Below are 26,218 nucleotides of genomic sequence, written 5' to 3' on the forward strand. Positions count from 1 at the left end.
GGGATATGATATGATCCAAAGTCCATATTACCTATGAATTGTAATAAAGGTAATGGAATTAAGGAGTACGATGTGCCGCATAGGTACAACCCGGTCTGCTTTTTTCTTTTTTTCTAGGACCTTTTATTGCAGTCTATTCCTTTTATCCATTGTTGTATTACTTCGTCGCCCAAGAAGTTGCTGCCTTTACTTTATATATATTATCAATATATTGCTTACGACTTACGAGAGAACTTCACCTACCTTAAAACATCTAAACGTCTAAAATAATAATAAAAACAAAAATAGTAGTCTGTGTGTATTTAAACACGAAATTAGTACATAGCACAGTACTGTGTCGTAGTGATAGACTCCCTCGTAAGGAAAATGAGGAAAAGAGTCTCAGTCCATCACTAATTACGTATTATTATTAAAAAAATATATAAAAAGCCGGTATCAGAGAAGGGGGAAAGAGGGAGCGTGTGGGCGTGCGGGTTTTTTTTCTCGTTGCAATGAGTTGTAGATATTATTATTATTTTCAAGCAGTATCAGAACTACGACTAAATAATAATATTATTTATTGTTATTATTTTCATTTTTAAGGCACCACCAACTAGAAGCGAAAAAAAAAATCCGAAAAAAAACTGCTAAATGATTAGTACACCGTTTTGACTCTGTGACTTTTTTATTTTATTTTTCAGTGTTTCGTATTATCATAGAGAAAAAAAAAGTTAGTTAAGTGTGTAGTTCATGTGTATATTGCCACTGAAGCTGTTGTTCATTATTTTGTTCCTGTGAGTGTATGTGTGTGAGTGAGTCTAAAAATTATATACGTCAGTCGTTTTTATTAAAAATTTCATAATCACTCAGTTATTACTCAGTCAATTGGTAAGTTTCATTTATTTTTTCTTTCCTTTTTACCTCAATTCGTAAGGAAGGGTCTCAATTATGTATAATCCATAATTGGAAAGATGATTCCGCAGCATTAAGGTACTCCAAAGGAGTATTAGTAGTAACATACACCAATACTTTTTATGGTGAAAAATAGGCAGTTTTTACGACTTTTGCAAAAAAAATAAAAGGAGTAAAAAAAGAAGAGATCAATAAATATGAGATTCTTATTTTAAGAGAGGCCAAAATGACGTCACTGGCCTAGTTACGTGCTTTAAGGGGGAGTAGTAATACATTTAATATGTTAGTTATTACTAACATGACTGTGTATGTGACTATATATTGCTCATTTACGAGTAAGACTCAAAAGGAAGACGTACGTACGTTCACCCCGGAGGACGACTGAGGGTGTTTTTTTTTCTTTGATAAAATAATAACATGATGAAGGGGTCATTTTGATTAGAAAAATCCTTTTTTTTCATAATTAATATGAATGTAAAAACGGGCACTTTCGTATGAGTTCGCGCTCCTCTTCATTTTTCGACGAAAATGAAGTGAATTTCCTTACGTTTCCCTACTTTTAATATTAATTATTATTATTATTATACATTTTGCCTTTGCTAAGGGGCTTTCTATTCTACTCCTTCTTGAATAAGAAGAAGATTATATTCATCGCCACGCTATTTTTTTATTAACTTGCGCGGTCCAGGGTGTTTCAACCCTGTTGCATTAATTGAGAAAGTCCAGATAGTTATTACGTACAAATTAAGTTTCTCCATACTTTGACTTGTCTCTCATTAAGTATTTGTTGCATTTCAAATACATAATATAATCATAGGGATGTTGACTTTACAAGTCTGTAACGCTTTGGTCCTTAATATTTATATATGCAATAAATATTATACGTTGATTCATAGATTTTCACGACGAAGTAGAATTAGAAGTGTGAGTTTTAAACCTAATATCTCTTCTATAAAGAGGGATTTTCTTCGCCAAGAGAAGGAAGGAAGGAGGCAAAATAAAGGAGAAAGCGATGTAGAAAGGAAAGGGGATTCTTCTCTCCCTCTCTGTCTTGGAAGACAGAGAAGAGAGAGTAAATCATGATTTAACCCCCCCCCCCTCTCTTAGTATTTTTTTTTCAGAAGGAGAGAAGAATTGGCCCTTTTTTATTTGGTCCCGGTGCTTTGATTAACAAACAATACATTTGCTTTTTACACAGTTAATATATATATTTTATAAGAAAACAGAAGCAAGCAAATTAACCAAAACATATCATTTAAAAAATCATCAAAGAGACCAAAAAAAAAATTATATAAAAAATCCACAAATTTATTTATATTATAATATATATTTTTATATAGAAGTTCTGTAGTTGCTAATAATCAGTTCCTCTTAGAGAGACGATTTCTTCCACTTTTGTCTACCCATTCTCATCATCAACAAGCCTCATATATTAAAAAAAAATTAATTAATCATCCTTTGTGATACAATAATTCTTCGAAAACACCACTAAGGCTTTATATCCAAGCTAGGACACCTCATGATCTCTTCACAGGGAATCTTAGGTAAGAGTTGGTTTATTTATTGGCTGGCAGGAATTTTTTAATCAAATTTTTTGTCTTGTGCAAGATCTTTGTATAAGAAAATGAAAAAAATCCCCATATAGTACTTACGTAGGAGAAGAAGAAAAAAAAGAAGCTCTCCATCCAATTCCTCGCTGGCTTCTTTTTCGCGTCTTCGTTCGTATTTAGTATTTTTTTTTTTTTTTTGTTTCTTTTAAGAAAAAGGAACGAAGAAGGAACAAAATTAATAATAATATGTTGTTTTTTTAAGGAAAAACGTAAAAAAGAAAGTCAGGAGCAATCGTTTTTCTTTTTCCCTTTTATAATATGATATATGCCTCTAATTTGATATGTAGGTGTAGCCATTGATTCCTATATGTAGATAATTATATTTGCAACCATCAATATTATATTTTTCCGTCAAATTCGTTAATGAATCTGTAATTAAACAAGAATTATATGTTGCGAGATAAATTATTCCTATGTCCTTTTTTAATACATAATAATATTGTTCAGCACGCGCGCGCGCCGTGTTTCTTCTTCCCTTCTGCTTCAAAAACGATGAAAAGAGGGCGCGCGCCCGTATTATTATTTTTCTTTCCCCCTGTGAAATTTCCCCTTTTACAAAATAAAAACATATCGCTCCGAGCGATTTTTTTGTAGCTTTCTTTTTCGTCATCTTTACCGTGTTATCGTTTGGTTGCAATAATCCTTATACCCTCTTCTTGTTCTTCGGCTCCCCCCTCCTCCTCCTTGTTTTTATTGAGGCCATATTGAAGAAGGGAGTTAAGCAAAGTGCAAAATAGCCCTCCCTTCTTCACTCTTTCATCCGTTCTACAATATATTTATTTAGTTAAAGATAATGACTAAAAAGTATATATAAACCGGGAGAAAGGGAGAAAGGGGAAGAAATATAAAAATAAAAAGCATTTGTGTCAAATAATAAAAATAAAAATAAAACTCCTTCTAACATACCACTAAAGAAATATGAGAGCTCCACTTATATGTCTCTATACTGTTTGCACCATAAGGGTATATTAATTTTGTTTTTTAAATATATTTTGAAGTCAACAAGGATTTTAAAAGGTCCAAGAGGTTGGACCTACCTTATCAAATATACCTATGACAAATAAAAAAATTCTTGGGACAAATTATCGATTCTTCTCTAATTGTATTTCTATCTTTTCAGGCGGGTCTGCCCCATTTTTGACTCAAATGAACTGGAATCGATGGAAATGTTGAAATTCAGTAGAAATAAATATAATGGTCCAGAAAAGGCAGGGAAAAGAAGAGTCAGTCCATTCCAAGAATCTTCTTTCATCTTCTTCGCCCATCGTCAGCACTTTCCAGAGTAATCTCAGCCATTCTAATAACAGTGCAGGCAGCAGCAGCTCTACTACTACAAAACAAAAGGCCATTCTCAACGAAAGACCTCCTTTGCCAACTCAAGAAGAGCATCGACTCTACATTGAAGGCCGTTCACCCTATCATTGTTTATCTTGCGATAAAAGACTTTCAAAGTCTTTCCTTCGATCGCATCTCAAGAATAAGCATCCCGGATTGGTTGATAGCCTTAACTTTGCCTGTCTTATATGCTCCGAATCTCTGACCTCTGTTGGAGTACTCAATACTCATTATCATTCAGAACTATATCCTTGTTACAAGTGTGAGGCTAAAAAGAAGGAGCCCGCCCGATTTCCAGATTTTGATCGACTAAAATCTCATTTGTTTAACGCTCATAATCGAACCCAGTGGCCTTGGTCCTGCTCATATTGTGACACAATCTCCTTTTTTGAATTAGATTATATTGTGCATCTCAGAACGCACTCCTCAAAAGAACTGAATAACTTTGTTTGCCCCGAGTGCCAGCATTCTTCGAGGGATCATTCGGATCTAAGAGAACATCTCATTCAAGCACATTTACCTCAGTCAAAGAAAATGGCAAATGACGAAAATGCCGTCAATCATGAAATTGCTACCCTTTTGCTCAATCTTGCTTCGCGAACAACTCAAGCCCCTCCCACCTCAACCTCATCTGTGGCTGTGGTAGCTCATCACCACCAGCAAAAACAGTCCCCGCAACAAAACCCAGCAATTCATTCTAATGCATTTGATAGACCCGAGGATTTATCTAAAGGTCCTCAGCAGCAAGCCATGGACCTCTCCTCGAAAAAACCTATGCTAAAGTTGCCTCTCTCAATAGATACTGCAAAGTTGAAAAACATGACAATTACACCCGTGACGACTACGTCCAATGGAGGAGCTATTAATGGTTCACAAATTCTTGACCAGACCAATGGAAGCACCGTGTCCTCCTCTTCCTCAGTGGCGGCTTCATCAACATCCAATGGTCTTAACTCAAATTATCTCCTGCAAAATCTTCTATTGGGGAAAATGGCTCAACAGCATCAATTAATCGTGCCTGGAGCTCCTCACTCTTCCACTATTATGGTTCCGAACTCAACCGCTCAACACTTGCCCAAATACTCACTCAAAAGTAACGGCATCATAGCAAATAAAAGTGTGCTTCCAGAAAGTATCATATCGGTTCCCTGTTCAGGTGTAACCCCATCTATTGGTCAAAATAATAATAATGGAAGCATACCCCTTCTCTGTGGGCAGATCGTGGCTCAACTCAATGGACTCCTGTTCTTAGTACATGATCTAAATAGCCCAGCATTAGAAAATAGTCTTCAAGCATCCTTAGGCTCCATATATGGAAGACTACAAGAGATTGTTAGTCTCGTTGAACAAACGAAGACTAAAATTGATGGTTCTTCCGAGGACCTCCTAAAACATAATGAAATTCAAAAGCAAATCAAGGAATCCAAACAAAAGGAAGAAGATAAAATAGCCAAGCATATTCAGGAGTACCAACGAGCTTTACTGCAGCAACAGCACTCCATTGGAGTGCATAATTCGACCACCATCATCTCAAAGTCACCTCCTTCTCCCCTTCCTAGTCAAATCATCCCAACCCTCAAGGAAACGCTTCCAGTTGCAGCTGCCAATAGTGTTGTTACGATGCTCAAAAAGCAAGGGCTTGAAGCAACTATCAAATTCGATGGAGTGCCTCCAAGAGTCCCTCTGAGTTTTCCCACCAGTAATGGAGACGTTCTACATCTTCACCATAACTCAGAAACAACTGTTTCGTCTTCACCAGCCTCTTCATCCTCTTCTTCTGAACACATGGAGGTAGAGTCCTCAACTGGAGGTGGAAGACGAAGACGCGGAAGACCTCCAAAGAACTCATCCGATGGTCCTACTGAAAAAAAGTATAGGGAGTCTCCTCCCAATTTGACTTTGAAATCCAATAATAGTCATCAAAACATTCCATTGCATTCTACTCCTTCTCCAGTCATTTCTCCTTCAGTCAATGGATCCTCCAAAGGGAGTAAAGGTATCCGAAATCGAGTCTTTTGTGGCGAATGTCCCGGATGTCTCAAGAATGATGATTGCGGGAGGTGCAGATACTGTCAGGACAAGACAAAATTTGGAGGTCAAAACAGATTAAGGCAAAAGTGTCTTCATCGTAGGTGTCAAATGGATACTCATCGAAAACGAGCTTCCGCAAATGCAGCTAATAACTCAAATAATGCTAACAATAATATTAATAATAATCTCAACAATAACAATGTTATCGGGAATACTGCAAATAATAGTACGAACAATATTTCTCCAGCACCAGTTCTTCCTATTGTTACATTATCAATGGAGGAGACTCCTCCAAAGTTGATCAGCATTCCAGGGGTTGATACAGCACCAGCAACAATTTATAGTGGAGTTGACCTTGCAAAAATCCAAGAAAATATAACAACCAACAAAAAGCCACCTGTAGTGGACCGAGTAACAATTACCAATAGTAAGTAGCGTTTTTTATATACCAATATATATCGTATTCCCTGCCAACAAAAATCACTTTCTTCCAATTCTTTTTTATAGGTAAAACAAAGGAAGAAGTCGAAATAAAGACTATACTAGAAGACGCAAATGCAAAAGGAATGACTCCCAAGGACGTTGTTGTCTCTGCTGCATCTCCAATCAATAGTACCAACAACATCAATAATAACAATAGCCCTCTCGTTCCCAAGCAAGTCGATATAGAAAATGGTGAAAAGGCATTAGTAGTAGTATCTTCAGAAGAATTGTCAAAGGAAAATGGATTAGAATTCGATGAGGATGAAGACCCAAACTCTTCTAAAAACGGAGGACTCTCCACGTCGTCACGCATTGACAAATGGAAGGCAAAGCATGAGGCTATGCTTAAAAAGGTAAAAACAGATGATGATGACGAAACAACAAACGGATCCTCGTCGAATGTACAAGAAGAAATAGTCGAACAAGATCCATCCTCATCTACTTGTGAGCTTCCTAGGATGATTGAGGGCTCTGCACCTTCTGTTTGTATTGAATTCGAGCCTGAAAAGAACAAGAGCAACTCACTTGCTCCTACAGGGCAATTAACCACAGCTCCGAATCCCACAGTTAATCAAGCTGTTCTTAGTGTATAAATTTGATAAGGATGAACCGGAAACGACTCCTTCCTCTACTCAATTTCTCGTTATTATTTTTTACAAGACGACTACATATTTGATCCTATTTCGCTCATGAAAGGATACAATCCACCTTCCTATATCTATCTTATTATTATCAATTGAACGTACATACGTATATATAATATTCAATGCATGATGTTTGGTTTATTACCTATTCATACATAAAAATCCCTCTCTTCTTTGCATATAGTAATTTAATAGCTCAAACCATATTTTCGTCCATATATCGGACTATATGATGATTTTTCCTTCTTTTTTAGAGAGAGAGAGACATACATTGTTTTCTCTCAAATGACAAGATGCAAGGACATATATATATAAATATAAACAGTCCTAGAGAAGGCAGAAATATTTGTACAAAAAAAACCTATAAAAAATTTAGTATGACTTTACTTTTGTTTCATCCCTTTAACTCAGGCCTAAATACACAAAGTGAGGGCATGAGCTTAATTGACACAACAACACAAATGATTACTTCCACGTTAAAACAAGTAAAAGTAAGGAAATCCTACTTTATTTATACAAAATGATTATCAAAAATTACAAAAAACCTTTTTACAAATTTTTTTGTCAAAAAAAAAAAAAAAAAAACCCCTAAAAACAACCACCACTCAGTCACATTTATAAATCAATTCCCCCCTATAGTTTGAATAGCATATTAGAAGTCTTGTAGTAAAAGATTTAACACACCCCAGTCCCTTCACTTTTTACGTTACTCTCATTAATTAAACCATTACCTGATACGTTTTCCCCTATCATTTTCTTCATTTTTCATCGTCACTCCATTGCATATCTACTTTTAAGGCTGTTACTCAAATCAATTTAAATATTATATTTATTAGTACTACATATATAGAAGGAACACAAAGAAAAAATGTCTATATTTATCATCTATTCTCTTACTTCTTAGTAGAAAAAACGATTCAATGATAATAATAATATTTGCTGCAATAAATTTGATGAAAAAGATTTTATATTTTTTCATTTTGTGTCTAGTAAGAAATTAAAAGAAAGTTCATTCCAATTGCGCGAAAGAAGTTATTATGTTCATATTATAATTTTTATTATTTTTTATTTATAGACTGAATAACCATAAATTGGAGAAATACGAAAAATTATACTCATAATTTTTCCCCGTAAAAATGCATTTTTTTATTTATTTAAAAGTAAAAAATCCCGTGCATGTATTTTTCATATATATATATAATTAATTAATATTAATTAATTACATCATCCCTCTTTCTCTCTCTTTTACCTGAATATTTCTTATACTATATACATACTCTTAAAATTTTTGAATACATACTTTTTCTATCATTTTAGACAAACACTTTTTTCTATCCCAACATAACTAAAATAATAACCCAAATCGAATTGCATGATATCAAATACAATTTTTTTTTTAAATTTTATTTTTTCTATATTTTCAAACAAATAAGTATAATATCATATTATATTTTCTTTAATAGAACCACAAGAATAATATAAAAAAAAACTTTTTATAAAAAAAAACTCCTCTTTTTAAAATCAAAATAATCAAAGGTATTATTAATATTATATATATGTTAATTAGTAAATAAATAATGATCATCAGTTTCTGCGAAAAAACCAAACAAAAAAAACCATTTTCTTGTATGTATGTAATCATCAAGCCTCTGTGGCCTTAATTTTACAAGCATTAGAACGAGAAAAGTTACACATTATAATACTATGTGATCAAAAAGGAAATATCCACCATTTTTAAGAGATTTTTTTTTTCAATTATTTATTTATCCATTTATTTAAAGAAAAGTTTTCAAGTTCTTCCCCAAATGTATAGTACTTCCAATTTTTTGAAAGGTCATAACTATTTGTTATGATTATAATAATTAGTATGAAAATAAATTCTCAATTTGTACCCGATTTTACATTTTACTCATTATATACATATATTAATAACCATTATATGAATTAATTAATTTGTTTCGATATATATATATATATATATACAGGTATTCTTTGTTTGTATAGATATATATATATATATATATAATATTTTTGTCATTGAAAAAGGACATCAAGATACGTATAACACTGTAGAATTTTTTAGTCAAATAAACACATAGGTCAGAAGATTTGGAGTCTTACCAATCAAACAATATAATCGCTGAGGAGTCTTGCGTTATTTTATTATATAAATAGACATAGTAATTACTTAGCTTTATTCAAATAAATAGTGATGAAAATCGTGTATATTTTGGGCATGTTCAAAAAAAGAAATTGAAAATCAACACGGTAACCCTCACAATTTGAATAATGTTTTAAAAGAGAACAGTTTAGCTGTCAATACCTTTCATGAGACTAGAGAGGAGGGGGAGAAACAAATAACCGAAAAATGTGGCAGAATTATTTCAATCTTGATCCTTAATTCTACTTTGAGTCCAACAAGGACTTACAATCATAATATAATCAACCTCAAATCTTCAAGGTTGCTATCCTTTTTTTATGAGCACACACGAATGTTCAATCAGATTTTGATTATAAATGAATGTATTAGAAAAGGAAGTCACTACTTAAGAGTTAAATAGTTATGACAACACCTGAGGAAAATAAAATTCATTCTTCAGACTACCAATTCCAAAAAAAAAAAAAAAAAAAAAAAAAATACGATTGGGCTAAGAAATACAGTGGATTTTCATCACTAAATATGATTGAAGATAACTCTAACCAGGTAATACTGAAATTGTCAGTATTACATTGCATTTTTCATGAGTACACTCAGACTTGGCGACTCACTACTTAGATATTATCTCCTCAAGAGTAATATTAATTACTTGAGAAAAAATAATTAATGGTAGTATCAGCCAAGGAATAATGTAGCTTGGTGCTAAAGCTCATCTAATGTGACATTCATTTTTTTTAAATATATATCTACAGCGTGCGGTCGTTGTTTAACTACGAACCGTAAGTGCATGCGCTGGTAGGCCATTGTTTGTTGTTTTGGCGGCAAGCCAGAAGTGGTTTAGCATTAATTGAAAAAAATAACATTGATCAACGAAGTATTTATTCCACAATCGTAGAAAATACAGGATGTCCTTGTTGATACCCGTGTCGGACGAGACAATTTTGAGATTCAAGCTTCTTAAGCCAGGACAGATCCTTTATCTGGAGAGTCAGGAAAGTACTATAGGTGACAATGCGAATCTGCTCCATGCCACACTGTAAAGAAAACGTTGACTTGGTTGTCAGAATTTTTTTTTTTTTTACTTTGTTGGATCCAGTGATAATTTTTTTTATCCAATTAGCTTTTACTAAATTTTTTTTTTTTTATTAGAAACATTTTTTTTGGCTATATAGATGTTTCTCCTCAAAAAGTGTCATAAAAAGGTCATCAAGGTTAAGGTAATCAAAATTGCTACTTTTTTTGATTTTATTAATCTTAATAAAAAATGTATTTGTAATTTTTTTTAGATGTCAACAGACGTTCATTGGCTATGATACGCAGATGAACAAAGAGATAGCCAAAAAGAGTACAATTCATTTAGATATTATATCCTTCTTTTAGACACGTAAAAGATCGTAAACATTTATAAAAAACTATTTTTACCAACTAATGTATAGTATACTGATAATATTAAGACAAAATCACGTTTTTTCGCATAAGTTTTGTACAATTTCAAAACTTTAGGGCCATTGAAAATATCTAAATATTCATAGAAATTATTCAAACTTTGTTAATCGTATATTTATAAAAAAGAATGCATTTGAACCCTCAATTTATTACTTTTCAGAAAAAGTAATTTAATTGCCACCCTAATACTGAAAGGACATATTTTATATATAGCTGAATACTGCATTCATACATGTGTATGTTTTCAAAATAGGAATAGTTCAATTCAAAATCGGAATAGTTCAGTTCAAAACGGAATATTGTAATTCAAAATGGGAATATTTCAATTCAGAAATGGAATTATCCTGTTGAAAGTGAGAATAGTTCAATTAAAATACAATGTAGTCTAATTCAAAATGGGAATAGTCAAACACAAAATGAAAATAGTCAAATTTAAAATGAGAATATTCTCATTGACTATTTATTCAAATTCAATATATAACTATCCAATCCCAATTATTCGAAATTATAATGAGTCGGTGAACTTTTGCAATTGCTATTAATAACGCCCTTTGTCATTCGAAAGTGGAAGATATTCTAATAGGAAAATCAGCTTCATGTAAAATAATTAGATCGGGCCCCCATGGTCCTACTGAGTCCAATTAAGAATACCTGGTCAATTGTAAAGAGTCACCTAAAAAAGATCTGCCCAAGAAGCTAGCAAATATTTTAGACTCCAATCCCTAAAATATATCCATTCAATAGAGAATTAGAGATGCTTGTCCAAAATAAAGTATAGCGAATTTAGTTGTTATTGCTATAGTTGTTTTAAAAGAATGGTTCATACAGAAAATAAAAAATGTCCTTCATTCAAACATTGAGGCTCTCAAAGCCAGTTTAAACCAGCACTTCTACCCCATGACAGAGAACTACATCTACAGACAGTAGAGACATCTTTCCCGCTAAGGGCAAATTCATTAATGATACAGAGATCTCAGACACACATCTATTTATAATATTATTTTTGTTGAAATTCTATCGCTAGTTGTTAATATATTATATCTTGTTGAAGTTTAAATTTTAAGGTGTTCAGATTTTAATGGACCACTTGGTAATAAAAAGTCATGATAGCTGTGGTTCTCTTCTTCCAAACATGCTTCAATTGTCAAGACTACCATGTCCTTTTTAGTGGTTTTTGTACGTTTTGAAATGGTTAAAAATATACAACTCTAAGATATTCACTTAAGAAGCATGAGGTATAATATAATTCAAAATAACGAGACAAAATAGCTGGAGTTGGGATATCATAAAAATAAAGGGTAAACAGCGCTATTATTTACATTTGGTACAATGTTCATATTAACTTTCATTATTATGACTTCATTTATCTATTAAATGGTTGATAAAATTGGCTAGTATAATTTTTTCTAATCCAAAAATGATCACGTAATAGATCAATTACTCATAAATATCAAAGTCATTTTAAAGCATGTACTCGTATAATGGAATGTTTGACGTCTTTTTCTTTTATAAAATGTATTTAAGTTTGATTAAAAGATCAAAATGTATTTTTAGATCCTATGTCCGAAGAAAAAAGATAGTCTTATACAACCCTGAAAAAGTATGCTTGATATCTAAATAACCATAACATATTTCTCAAATAAATGAAAATTGATGATAAATGTAAAAGAAACCGGATACTTATGTAAATGAATAAATGTATTCTATAAGGTTTTGGATCTTGCTTGTTATTTTCAATACATACCTGGTAGAAAATTGGAACTTACACACTGTGTTATATAGATTAGATAGTTTTTGTGTTTTAGTTTTTTAAATCGGACGAAAAATGTCATCGCAGTTAGATTTAAGGCTTAGGGCATCAGCTCTTCTATGTGTGGGTCGCACTCCAACAGAGTTGTCGAGGCTGTTGGGAATATCTCGTAAGACCATTTAGAATGTTAAGAATAGGCTAGACCATAACGAGGCCATAGAGAGGAAGGAAGGCTTTGGAAAAAGCTCATCATTAATGTAGATCCCCTCATGGCCACCATCAAAAAGGATACCGGAAGGTTACAAACTAACGGCAAACCATACACAATCGACGTTTTCAAGGGCAACCTGCTCCCCTGGGTCAAGGTAAATTTAGCTGACCGCAACGTCGTTTTTTAGATAGATGAAGCTCCCTGCTCACACTGAGAAATTACTCAGTCATTCTTAACTAACAAAATCGCTTTCCAGGATAAGAAAATATGGCCACCATACCGTCTGGATGTCAATCCCCTCGACTTTTCTTTTTGACCGCACATCAAGAGGAGGGGCTGTAGTATCTGTCACCCGAATGTTGAAGCCTCTGTCGAAAGAGGAATGGAAATTCAAGGACCCGAACTTCGTTTACATTATTTACAACTCTGTTCGGGAGAGGCTTGTCACCATCTGTTAGGTCAATGGTGACGTAATAGAATACATCAATTTGACATTTGCTATGTATTAGAAAAATAATTTTTTTGGTTAAATGTATAATTGAAGAATGACAGGCCATTTCCTTTTTTCCCGAAACGTTTAAGTTAAAAGGTTCCACTCGGTACATGTTACGGCAAGATAAATTCCTTTTTCCAAAAGGCAACATAACTATTTGTTTCATAATGATAGTATACATTTAAAGTTTATTTTTTACAGAGTTTTGAAAATCATATCAAATAGTCTATTGTCTATACCCTGAATACACCAAAATTAAATACTTGATTACCAAGTGATTTTTTTTTTTTTTTTGTTTCTCTTTAAATATCTTTTCATTAAGAGATTTTACATAGATAGCTACTGTTCACAAAAAGATGAAAAATTATATAAGTATCAACTCTTATAAAATAATGGTATACGGTTATTTGAATATGTAATTCGTTATTGGCAATTCCGCAAATATCTTTAAAATGTTGGTTTTTCTAGGAAGAATCCGGTGTCAATTATCCCATTTGGAAAAACTGCCCCAATTAAAACTCATTTATGACACCAAATCTGATAGAACCAATTATTTCTCTTTTACGTTATTATTTGTGGAGTTTTTCGCGGTCAAAGAATTTTGCAAATGTCAAATTATAAAAATGAATTCCAAAAATTCGTTTTTGTATATAATAAATTGAAGAAATTAATTGATTTTCATGAACTGCACAAATAAAAACTCAAGAGCTAAATTGAAATTTTATAATATATTTTGTATACCTATTTTTTAGAGATATGTATTTTCAAAGGCAGCACTTCACTATTTCAACGCATGATAGCTACCGACTGTATTGTAAAAAAAAAAAAAAAAAATTAGAATATCCCCTCTAGAATGAAACCACGGCCAGGCCGCCATTATTTCTACAGCTTGATTGCCACGCAATCAAAAAAAGGAATTTATGTTGCTTCAGCCTGTAAATAGTCTATTCATCCATCAATTATGCTTTAAATTGTTGATGGTTGTTCCTTTTTATTTAAAAGGACATAAAATCATTTTATTCTAAATTCCGCAAAAATATGGGATCAAAGAATTTAAAGAAATCAATTGCAAAATAACAGGGTGGAGTCTAATAATCGTATAATTAAAAAAATGTGTATACATCTTTGTTTATGTTTTTGACAATTTCAGAGCCTTCCAGAGTGTGGTACATCCTTGACATCACAATTATCCAAACTGAATTTACTAAACCAAAATTCCACTTGACTGGCAGACTGTAAACTCTATTCATTTTTTAGCTGTCTGGCTTGCGTTTTCTCCTTGTTCGAAGAAAGACTAAAATATGGCAAATTTTCAATTTGCTCTTTTCCATTTTTGACGCACGCTCAAACAATCAAAAAAATGGACTAAAAGTTTTTATTGCAAATTTTGATCTTTCTAACACCATCTCGTGTTAGCTGGTCGCACTCATAAAAAGCAAGATACACATTACTGAACTCATCTATTGGAAAAATAATATAATTTATTTTACGAAACATAATATAATCAGACACTTAAACTTTTCTATAAATACGATTGGATGACATATCAATAAGTGATTGTAATTTCTGCGAAAAAGGACCATTTGACTAATTTTAATGTCTTGAGTCTGTTAGATAAGGTATTACCGTAGGCACGGACCACTTTTTTATGAGTTTTGCCCCACATGGGGAAGGCTCACAGTACATTCAAATTTGACTGGAACTTGTTGCAGACCCTGTTATCCAAAATGAAATAGATTTGACAAACCATCAGGTTCAAATCCAAACTGGATTCAGGGTGAAAGTCTTTCACCAAAAATTAGATAAATGAGTTTTACACCACTTTTGCATCATATTATAAGTGTTTGAGAGGGACCTATCTTATTAAAGTGTCCAAGTATCTTCCCTCAAGTGAGAATTCGCTCATGTCTAGAGACCAAGATGGTGCTCACGTACTCAATGGTGTTAATTTTGATGCCCGAGGACGCAATGGTAATTAAAGTCTAACAGGATTTACACTTTATATCATCACAGACTCTGATCTTCACTTTCAATTGATCTTATAGTGCATTTTCACTGACGTCGCATCGTAATTAAAGAGACGTCATCTTGGGGGCTCAAAGTTGATATTTTTACTACATTAAATGGACAAATTCCATATAAACCCTGATAAAACTTAGTTAAATAGTTTTATTAATAAGAAAGGTTTAACATTTGCTTGATATCAAAAGTTGATGTCACAGGAAAACGCTCAATAGAGAAAACCAGATTATTTTTTGATAATAACCCAATCATTTTGTGAGTTGAATATTAACCTCAACAAAAAAACCTTTAAATTCCATAAAAAAAACAAAAAATAACTAAACATTGTTTACGCTTGATTAATTATTTATTACAAATTTTTTTACAATTATTAAGGTTTTTCGAAATGATTGAGACTGCCGCAGTAAGACAAGAAATTACATTCAAAAGTTTTAAAAAGTATTAAATTATGTCACATAGTCTCATTCAACTCAGATTACGTTGTATGAATGGTACTCCAACTCCCACGACTGCTCGGAGAGCTCCTCTTCTTTCACTAACTTCATCACCCACTGAGCACCGCGTGTGAGGTCTTTATGGTTATCAAAATCGTAATGCAGGAGCAGGTACTTCAGCTTACAGAGGAGAAATCGTCCACAGAGATTGAAATCTAGGCTGTAGGGACTCTTTTTGATCGTTTCCACCTTTCTCCGCGTTTAGAACTGCCTAGTATCGTTGGCTATGTGGGGACGTGCGTTGTCCCACAAGAGCAGAAGTTCCATCATGTGAGTTTTTAAAGCCGAGATCATCAGTCAGGATTCTAAAAATTGCTGTGGATGGTAGGAAAGCCTCTGTTGAGACCTCTCGCAGGCTCAAGCGGGGTTAGCTCTTTACCAGGTCCTTAACTTGGGCGATGTTGTTGGGTGCCCCTATCTCCTGGGGACGTCCTGTTAAGATACATTTATCGAGCTCAAAAGTGTCATCCCGTATCTCATCAGCCACCAAAAGATGGATGCACGACTAGGGCAGGCATCAAGGTAAACGATAGTGAGGTCGGTGTGTATCTCAGAAACTGTTTTTCCCAGTTTGTTGCATATCAAAAAGTAAGAGCGAAAATTGCAAGTCTCCATGTTCAGCGACAAATAGAGAAACATGTACAAATGTGGTATGTAGGCATTAGCTATTTAGTCTCTGAATAACTACGGAATGTTTTTCAACCATAAAGTTCGTGAGAAAATCGATGCTGGTGGAATTTTGTAGATAAGTCTTTTCCTTTCCCTTAAAACGAACCTGTCTTAATCATTTCAGAACAGGCAAAGATATTTAGACCTCTATGAGTTAAATAAGTTTAATTTTTGTACAGTATTTACGGCTCACCTTGTATATGAGTGTACAAAATTACATCGATATATGCGGAAATTAAAATTTAATCCACATTTTCACATTGCATTCATTTGCAATCGACTATATATATAAAGACATATAAAAAATATATTTGAATTTTAAAACTTCTAATATTAAATATAGGAAATGAAGATATTATTAATATAATAAGTGTAGTCAAACAAAAACCATTAATACTTTTTCACTCCTCAAAAAATTAAAATAAATGCAATGAATTTAATGAGCAATCTAAGAAATAAGGTATATCTGATCACACTACCTCCAAAGAACTATACCTATATAGAATAGAGCCCATATAGTATTTTCTAAATGTGTTATTAACCATTGTATTGTCATACGGGTCAATTTTAAAATACTTCATATTGATAATTTACAGACTTGAAATTTCTTTACTTTTCCTAAATAATAAACATACTGAAAAGTAAAAAAATATCAAACTGCATAATATAATTTTTGCTAAAAAATGACTATTGTACAAATAATGTCTTTAATGTCATTTTTACCAGGTGTGTATATATGATATTTTATGTTTAAAACACATATAAACCAATTTAAAATATCCATACAGGGCTAAAAGATGAAATCCCCGCCCTCCCTCGTATTTACAAAAACAACATAAAATCCGTGATTTATAATATTTTTATTTCAAATGAAAAAATAAAGTCGTTTTATGTCATGTGCATTGAGGCTTATTCGATATAATTGCCATCAGCCTCGATTATCCCTCTATACGGCCTCTAAAGTAGGAGCAAGCCCTGATGATGAGGTCCCTGTGCATAGATGCGAAGTGCTCCTTGCCTTAATTGTGTTGGGACGTCTATTTGAGTGTGCCTCAAGATAGCCTCAGACGAAATAATCCATAGGATTAAGATCAGGGCTGCTGGGATGTCACTGTTCCTTGGTCAAGAGGGTGCAGATTTCATATTCGAGCCCTGCAGATATTCTTGCTTAGACTAAATATTATCATTTTATGTAGATATTGATCCTGAAAAAGATCACTGTAATTGAAGAAACAGTAGATTTTGAGGAACGAAGTGTTATATACATAATATTTAAAACTTCTTTGTTCCAATAAAAACATGCATACACCTAGTCTAAAGCATCATGCATCGGATATGTTTTAAAGTGGGGCATTTGACCCTTAAGACAAGGGGGTTACATAAAAAGTAAAGACCGTACTGCTGAATTTAAGGTATATAAAAAGTTATAAGCTCATTGAATATTTTTGACTATTTTTAACCATTTAATGTTAAGATTAGCAGATTTTAAATGTCATTTAATCAAAAGCAATAAAAAGGTTATGTTCCACAATAAAATAGATTCTTAGCAAAGAACTTCATTCAAATGTTGCTCATAGCTCGACATATGCATGTTGATATTTACATATAGTCCGTCAGTGCGAAGTCACCAATCCTTTATTCCAGTAATATCCCATTGTGTTTTGAAGCAAATTATGTGGCTTATATTTATGTTAGTAACAAAAATGCTTCCTCTTTGATGCGTATCAAATTGCCTACAAAGCAACACATCACTATAAAATAAGTCTCAACAAAATTATAGAATTAACTAAGATATCATAAATGCATAGTTATTTTAATCTACTATTTGGTAACTTTAGTTACCAAGAAATAATACATTTTTAACTCAATTTTACATGAAAAATGTCTTCTTTTTTTTTTTTTTTTTTTTAAATAATAACTAATAAATATTGAATAGTAATATTAAATTTATGTTCATTCATTTTTGAGAGAATTTTTCTTCATTTAGTATGCTTTAAATTGAAACTTTTGATATCTAATGATTTTTTTTTCTAAATTAGTTATCACCATGAGGGAGGGGAAGGGTATTTTAAACAAACGCCCCTATTATTGCCTAAATACCAAAATAAAAAGCCTAACGGTAAGTTCACTGAAGGGTTTACGCACTCATTTAGAACGCATAATTTCTCCCTTTTTCTTATTATTATCTTTACTGCAAAAGCTCCTTCTATATTTTAAGGACCTTTGTAAAAAACCTCTCCTTTTTTAAATAATTTTAAGTATTTTCATCTTCTTTAAGAAAAAAAAGAAACGTAAGGAAATAGGATAAAAGAGAAGATACGGATGAAATTGGAACCGTTTCATCGGTTTAATGTTCAAAATAGTGTTATTTACTCACAAGTTCGAACCATATTGTTATAAGGATATTACTACCGTTACTTCATAGAAAAACAAATACATTATTGATTATTCTGATCAATGGAAGTTTAATTATAATTCTTCGCCGGGGCTTAAAGGAAGCTCTTTGTTACATCCATCCAGTGAGCACTATATACACGGAGAGTTCACGCATTTTCTGGAAACACGTAGGTTGTTGACATTAACAATCCTCTTTAATATTTTAACGTGGCTAAAAAAAACTCTTTGATTTTATCAGATTATGGCCAGGGGTAGTGATTTGATCAATTATTCGACCAAACAACATCATACTTGGGAATATATATATCTTATTAATTCATGAAAAACGTTCTTTTTCCAAGAAAACCCCCTATTTTCGTCTATAGTCATATTTTAAGTTAATCAAGTATAGTTTTAAGGTCAGAAGTCACAGAAAAAGTAAAATTCCTCTAATTTCTTATTTTAACTTGTGTACAAGGATGTCCTATTTTTAGGGTGATCTGTTAATTCGATTTCGTGTTGTATTTCGATGAAAAAGTAATGTTTGTAAAGTTTTAAGGAGAGTTTTTTTTACCTGTATAGCCACTTGGAATTACATTTTTTTACGACATTCTATATTTGTAAAGAGATTGAGAAGTTAAAATTATGTTGTTGAATTTCAAAAGTTTTATTAAAGTTCCATTTTTCAAGTCATACGTAGGAATATAATCAATATGTTTCATTTTGAAGAGGAAAAAAAAGTAGCCGAACGAACTACTTCGGATACTCCAACGATCAAAAACACTGTATTAACTTCCAACACGAATAAAAAAAGTATCAGGCCTAAATATTGCTGCAAGTGGCTAAAGTAATAGAAATTACTGTTATATGGAGTGTCAAAATCAAATGTACACATAGTTGGACAACAGATAATGAGGTAATAAAGTAAGAGAAGAAAAAAAAAAAAAATTTCATAGAAAAATAATTAAATATTACTGAATATCATTTAACTTCCATGCAATTATTATAACGAATATTTTTAATATTCGTAATGGATATTTTTGGATTGATGTAGGTATCCATATTAATTATGATTCAAGGTGTACAATGTACATAGATATACAGTCAGAAACCCTTTCCATAGTAAAATACAATGAATATTAACTTATTTGGCCTATACTTTTATTTTAAAAGAAGCCATATTTATCATTGGAAGTAAATCGTTCAATATTAACCATTAGATAAAATATAACACTTTTTGACATGATTCAAAATGATTGGTTCCAGATGATCTATTTCAACTTTCGATGTCCAGTAGAAAGGTTATAGTATTAAAACGAAGTTGCTATTTGATTATGGCGATCACCATCTTTGAAATTGTATTTAATGATGACATTATTTCATCTAAGAAATCACATAATACATGTCTGAACTTATTTTCGTTAGATATGATCAATCTTCAGATCATAGCAAAATCTTCAAATCCTAAGACATACGTTCTCTCTCGATGAAATCATTTGGTTTGTTTGAGAAGAGCAATTACTTTTACTATTCTGTTTGGATTAATTAAAAGGAGAGAAGCTGGGAAATGTCTAGGATACATCAATGATTTAAATTTTCAAATCAAGATAAAGTCCTTCCATTTTAGCTACTTCATTGATTGTATCAAACATTTGTGGATGCTGCTAATCGTAGGAATGATTATATTGAATAGTTTTCTAATAATACATGTCACTATTTGAAGAATTAAGAGAAAATCGAATCCCTCAAATGACAATGCAAGTAAAACTTATTGGGGTTCGCCTTGGAAATCTAGAATAACTAGAACGCTCACGCGTTGAAAAGAAGAAAAGAAAATTTCTGTTATGAGGCTATTGTTTTCCCCTTGTATTATCATACTCAACAGCGTATTTAGTATTTACTTAATACAGCTTTGTTTATCTTATTAAAACTTGTGTTGATGACAACAATCTAAGTGAATTAATATAATATTTGCTTATTTAAATAAAGCTTGTGAATTACCTGTGATTGTGTGCTTTTCTATCTCTTCTACGATCTACTTTTGAGCACAGTAAGTAAATATCCTGTAGCACTTGTGGATATGGGATTAATAATTTATCTATATACTTCAGATCATGCCTAATAAGTGCTGTGTTCCTAAGTGCTCCTCCGGATATGATGGAAAACCAGGCATAGCAAGGTTATAGCTCAACTCTTTTCCATTAGATGAATCCTCAAAAGGTGCCTGGCTTAGAGCCATACCACGGGACAGCAATGGGACTTAGGCACCTTCTAAGTATTCAAGGGTATGTTCTCTCCATTTTCAGGAGGATGATTTTGTATATGAGAGCGCAGAGCACAAGAGGAAATGTTATAGAGTTGAAGATAATAAGCTCCAAAAACGTTATTTGAAACCCTCTGCAGTGCCTAGTATTTTCCCCAATCTTCCGAAGTACTTACAATACGTCAAAAGTCAACGGCCTACATCAAGAGCTACCACATCAGCCAGGATTTCTAAGGATAATGAAGCTATCGTTGAAGCTCAACAATCATTATTCCTTAAAGATTCTTTTATTGAATTTTGTGATTTGTGTCTTAAGTGTGGAGTTGAAAAATTCCCGACGAATGTTCATTGGAAGAGGACGGAGGATTCAATTCAGTTTTATTGTATATCTGAACTGTGTCCTGATTTTGTCGAAATCGAATTCTCAGTGATGATAAATAGTGATTTGACATTCAATTTATACCAGAATCACGTAAACCTAGATTGGAACAGCGTGAATCACCTCACAACGAATAGAAAGATAACCTCGGTAAGCCTTCTTCAGAACATCCTTGCTCATATGAAGATATTCCTTTTCCTCCAATGAAAGATATGATTTATCAATGAAGTTGAGAGTAGCGTTGAAAATCTATAGCCGTCGGATATAGACTCTCAAAAATTGAAAAAGTTGATTTTCATTAGAGAGCAACTTGTTTCGATAAACTCTACACCGAAACAGAAGATCTGAGTGACATAAAAAAATATTCATTCTGACTATGATAAAAAACAAGATTTAAACCAAGAAGAAAATATTTGTATTGATAAAATTTTGTCGACTTTACAATCCACATAGTTTAGTTTTGAATTAGTGGATGACAAAAAAATCGATTTTATTCTATGTTTCAGGCTATATATAGCCAAATCTCAATCCTTAAAGTTAAAATGTAATTTATGCGAAGCCAAACTTGTGTTCTCAAAAAGTTTTCCTCAAGTTAGTTTGGACCAATCAATTGAGGAGTGTTCGAAAAGCAAGGTCCTAGATCAAAGTAATAGAGGATGACTGGTCACTCCAAGCTATGACTTATTTTCGATTGTCACACAAATTTATTGTTTATATAACTTTATTATTTCAAGTGAAAATGCAACATCTATTTTTTTTCAACGCAACAATTTAAGAAAAGTATTTACAAAAATATGTTGTGAGATGATAGATAACGAACTAATTATAATTAATCAAAATTGTTCTAATGGTCATATTTTTAAAGATTTATTTTTTAGCATTTCTTGCCAAGTTTTCAATATTATGACCAAGAATTTGTCTAAAAAAATAAATGATAAAATTAATTTGAAAAGGTTACACGACAATGTAAAATCTTGTAAACAGAATAAAAAATTGTTAAACTTACTTCCCAATATATGTATACTGTGTCTTGTTGTTATATTATGATGTGAATAATTCCTTAATTTATTTAAAATAATAAATAATTGTTGTTAAAATTTTACCACTTCTTCTTTTTCTTAATTGAATTTTGTTGAATAAAAAGGCGTGAGTGTTCCATGTTCTAGATTTCCATGGTTACCCATATATATTTTGAGTAAAATATAAAGATAAAGGTACATAATCATGGCACAAGGGTAAACCCCCACACTAAATTCTGTTCAAATTCATATAAATTAATTCATGATTTATATTTTAAAACAGGGCAAAAATATTGATGATACAATAGTCAAAATGTTTTTGTCTTCTATAGTGTTGACTAATGGTGGTCGTCAGGAACGGGATATATAAATATATATTTGAGCCTATGTCAAACCCCAAAAAAAAATTAGGTATAACTATTAACCATTTCAAAATATTGTCGTTTAAAATATAAATTGAAAAGAAGTGAGGTGTCATATCCCCTATGGGCCTGCCGGTAGGGTGGACCCTGTACTATAAAATGTATCTCGATTCATCAATAATATAAATACTTGATAAAAATTTAGAAAAGAAGCAAACACAAAAATACATTGAAATTGGATTAAATGAGTATTTATAAGAAATTTTTTATTTTTGGATTGGGGGAGAGGAGCTTGGCCGGAAATTTTTCTAAAGTACTAAAAATATATTTTTGCATAGTAAAGGTAGGGCTGAAATTGAATTTGATTTTACCAGCCCTCTGTTTGAATCCTCGTCATAACTTTCCTGATGCACTTCTTTTTCTAAATTATGCAATTGTACGAATAGTTTGGAAATTAAATGTAACTACAAATTATCTCAAATCTTTGATATTAAAACAAGTAACTGAATTAACTTAAATCATCTAATTTAAAAAGACCATCTGGATATTATCATGTACCAATATTGCATCAATATTAACACTCTTTGATTAAAAATTAAGAAAAATTGATAATTATGAGTCAATACCGCCTAATTCAGAAATGCTTGGAAATTTACAACGAAATATTAAAACATCAATATTTCCTTCCATTGAAGAAAATATCAAAACGATAATAACTCTTCGCTGTCTTCATTCTTAGTCACTAAGGAAACCAATTCCAAGGTTTTGCACTTCTTTTACATTAGCATCTAAGTGAATATGATGAGAGTCACTCGAAACCCACTTAGGAAATCTTTCTGAAGAAATAGGAAAACTGAGACTAACAGACGAATAGAGGGATTCTTCTTGGAAAACGAACGTTTCTCATGAATACATGAGATATATTCCCAAATATGATGTTGTTTGCTCGAATAATTAATCAAATCACTAACATAATCTGATGAAACCAGAGAGTTTTTTTTAGCCACGTTGACATATTAAAGAGGATTGTTAATGTCAACCTACGTGTTTCCAGAAAATGCGTGAACTCTTCGTGTATATAATGCTCGCTGGATGGATGTGAGGAAGAGCGAAGAAAAGCTTCCTTAAGTCCCGCCAAAGAGTCATAATTAAACTTCCATTGATTGGAGTAAAAAGTAATGTATATGTTTTTCTATTTCCTTACGTTTTTTTTGTGTTTTTTTTCTGGAAGGAGAAGAAATCATGATGAAATATTTGGATTTACTAGAAAAAAGTTATAAGATTATAATTAACCTTTTTTGAAAAGGAGATGTTTTGTCTTAAGGTCCTAAAAAAATTAGAGCTATTGCAGTAAAAATGGAATGGAGGATAATAATAATAAAAAGGAAGAATAAATGCCTACTAAATTGTGCGTTTGCACTTCAGTGAACACACCTTTACTCACTTAATTTTTTTTTACTTTTTATTACACAAGAACAGAAAATATATCTCGTTATTGCCTTCATTGTATCACGCAACCTTTGGAGCATAAAAGATCCAAAATCCGTTGGTAGTAATGATGGTATGATTGGCCCTTCAAATTCCACTCAAAAAAAAAAAAAAAATTGGAGGATATTCATACTAATACCTAAATTCATATCATAATCATAATCAGGATTTTGGTTTGGTTTAAGTTGGTTTCATAGAACACAGTCTACTGTGGATTCTCTCTGAGACGCTCCAACCCAACTCATTATCTTGCAGAAATATGAATTGTTGTTTGCTTCTATCCTCAACTATGCTTCCATACTAGGGGTGTACCGATGCATAGGAATCGGTATTGAAATCGACAATAATCGGAACTTTTTCAAGTATTGTAATTGGTTATCGAATCGGCCTTGATATCTATGCTTACTTAATTATTATTAAGTAAAAAATGAAACTATAATTTAATTATTTGAAATGATCAACCAATAAAAGGAAGTGAGCTTCATATTATAGACTAATTTAGGTTTAAGACTTGGGGCTCCGTCCTGTAAGGGGCCTAGGATGATATTAATTGTTCTTTAATTTTAATATATAATAAGTGCAGTAATAATTGACCTGCATCGAAAAATGCAGGTCCATTGATTGAAAATGATAGTATATTCAATAGTGTAGGGCTAACCAGGAATAAATTGACTTCAGAGTACAGAAAGGAAATACATCTTTAAATAATTTTAATTTCAAATTATTTAAAACTAATTATAATAATAATTATGTTTGATACATTTATATCTTTCCTCGTCAAGTCCTAATTAACCAAAAGTTAAAAATTAAAAAGAGTAAATCATTTTGTTATTTGTTTATCTAATTCCTTTTTCCTTCATATTAATAAAGAGTATGAATCTTTCATAAAGGTGATATCTGAATCGGCTGAAATTTTGCTATCGGTACATCCCTACTCCAGAGTTGTATTTTGCCATTGTAGAATCTTCCTTTCCAATACCATCCAATCATTCAAACTATATTACATTTCAATTTATAACTCCCATCGGCATTAAAGTGACCAAGCGTTAGACTTCTTTATCGAGAGCTACTCATGGTCTAAATTCATTTTATATGTAAACTAAATTACTTTAATCTTAATTTTATTTAACATGTAGTAGTAATTCTTAAATAATTGTTATTCATATTTTAATATTTGTCCCTTTTTGATGTACTTTTATTTCATTATAAGTATATTCAAACTATTAAGTTATAGAAATTAAATCCATTTGCATTATTATAATTTATTTGAGACAAATTTAGTATTCATAATGTCTAGATTTTGATAAACCCAAAGTTTTTTTTAAATACATCAAGAGTGAACTTAAAGTCTATATTATTCATTACTTAATATACATAAATCTTTAGATGACGTAAGTACTCTTAACAGAAACCTGCTTCATTTGAATATAATATCCTGTGCTGTAATCGAGTATATATATCTTTTCCTAGTTCAAGTTCTTTTAACGATTTCGTGACTTCTTAAATTCCTTATGCCTCCGTGTCCTCGTGCTATGATAAAAGAGACAATAATGATGACACAACTCAATTCAATCAGACACGCAGGTGCTATATTTTAATACACTAACACCCACCCACACTGAAAGATTCTAAACATTCAGAAGAAATAGCGTTGAGTTCCCCCTCTCTCCTTATTAACTTAATAAGAGGCTTGAGGCTATTAATTTCCAAGATTTTGCAAATGGCTTTTTTCGATCTTTCACTTTAAAAACAACAACAACGAAACAATTATGCACTGAGCTAAGATACGATATTCTATAGAGACCACGTGAGTGTGTCCGACAAAACCCAATAAAGTCCTGTGTCTTTTTCAAGAGAGTTATCCTTATTTTACTATGCCCCCCCCAAGAAAAGAGTTTCTGTTGACCAGAGCATTTCGATGGCCTGCAATAAGAAAAAGACCAGGAAGATGGAGGAAAAAGAGAAGCAAGGCATAAAAGAGATCGTGCTCGAGCAACGCCGTGTAACCCTTTGCTAATATTGCATTTAAAAGAAAAGAAGAAATTAATTACTGGGGCGTCACATTACTTAAGTGTTTGTCTCAGATGGAGAGTG

At 32.1% G+C, this 26,218-nt stretch overlaps 1 protein-coding gene and 2 long non-coding RNA genes across 4 annotated transcripts; 2 read left to right on the forward strand and 1 right to left on the reverse strand.

Annotated features, from left to right (window-relative positions):
• The first annotated feature begins 289 nt into the window (after positions 1-289).
• Positions 290-8,001, forward strand: LOC121116827 (uncharacterized). Of its 2 annotated transcripts, none has more exons than XM_071887621.1 (3): positions 290-867; positions 3,622-6,294; positions 6,375-8,001. In XM_071887621.1, exons 2-3 carry the CDS (start codon positions 3,696-3,698, stop codon positions 6,941-6,943), a joined length of 3,168 nt encoding a protein of 1,055 aa, XP_071743722.1. In that variant the 5' UTR covers positions 290-867; positions 3,622-3,695; the 3' UTR covers positions 6,944-8,001. The 2 variants fall into 2 exon arrangements, with proteins under 2 accessions (XP_071743722.1, XP_040567059.1); XM_040711125.2 differs by lacking the exon at positions 290-867 and adding an exon at positions 2,011-2,435.
• Positions 8,002-20,523: 12,522 nt separating this feature from the next.
• On the forward strand, positions 20,524-22,352 carry LOC139905132 (uncharacterized). Its single transcript, XR_011779627.1, has 2 exons — positions 20,524-20,663; positions 20,725-22,352. It is a non-coding gene; the product is annotated as an uncharacterized lncRNA (long non-coding RNA).
• A 1,566-nt stretch (positions 22,353-23,918) lies between these two features.
• Positions 23,919-25,987, reverse strand: LOC121116795 (uncharacterized). The gene is made up of 2 exons (XR_005863945.2): positions 25,738-25,987; positions 23,919-25,654 (listed from the first exon to the last, which is right to left on the reverse strand). It is a non-coding gene; the product is annotated as an uncharacterized lncRNA (long non-coding RNA).
• Between the last annotated feature and the right edge of the window lie 231 nt (positions 25,988-26,218).

The sequence above is a fragment of the Lepeophtheirus salmonis genome, chromosome 4, assembly GCF_016086655.4.
Source record: "Lepeophtheirus salmonis chromosome 4, UVic_Lsal_1.4, whole genome shotgun sequence".
NCBI classification, from domain to species: Eukaryota; Metazoa; Arthropoda; class Copepoda; order Siphonostomatoida; family Caligidae; genus Lepeophtheirus; species Lepeophtheirus salmonis.

What these genes read in the sequence shown, in the direction of transcription:
- LOC121116827 (XM_071887621.1), top strand. Translation starts at nt 3,696, where the DNA reads ATGGTCCAGAAAAGGCAGGGAAAAGAAGAGTCAGTCCATTCCAAGAAT. An exon ending in CCGAGTAACAATTACCAATA is followed by an intron (nt 6,295 to 6,374) that starts GTAAGTAGCGTT and finishes TCTTTTTTATAG; the next exon opens with GTAAAACAAAGGAAGAAGTC.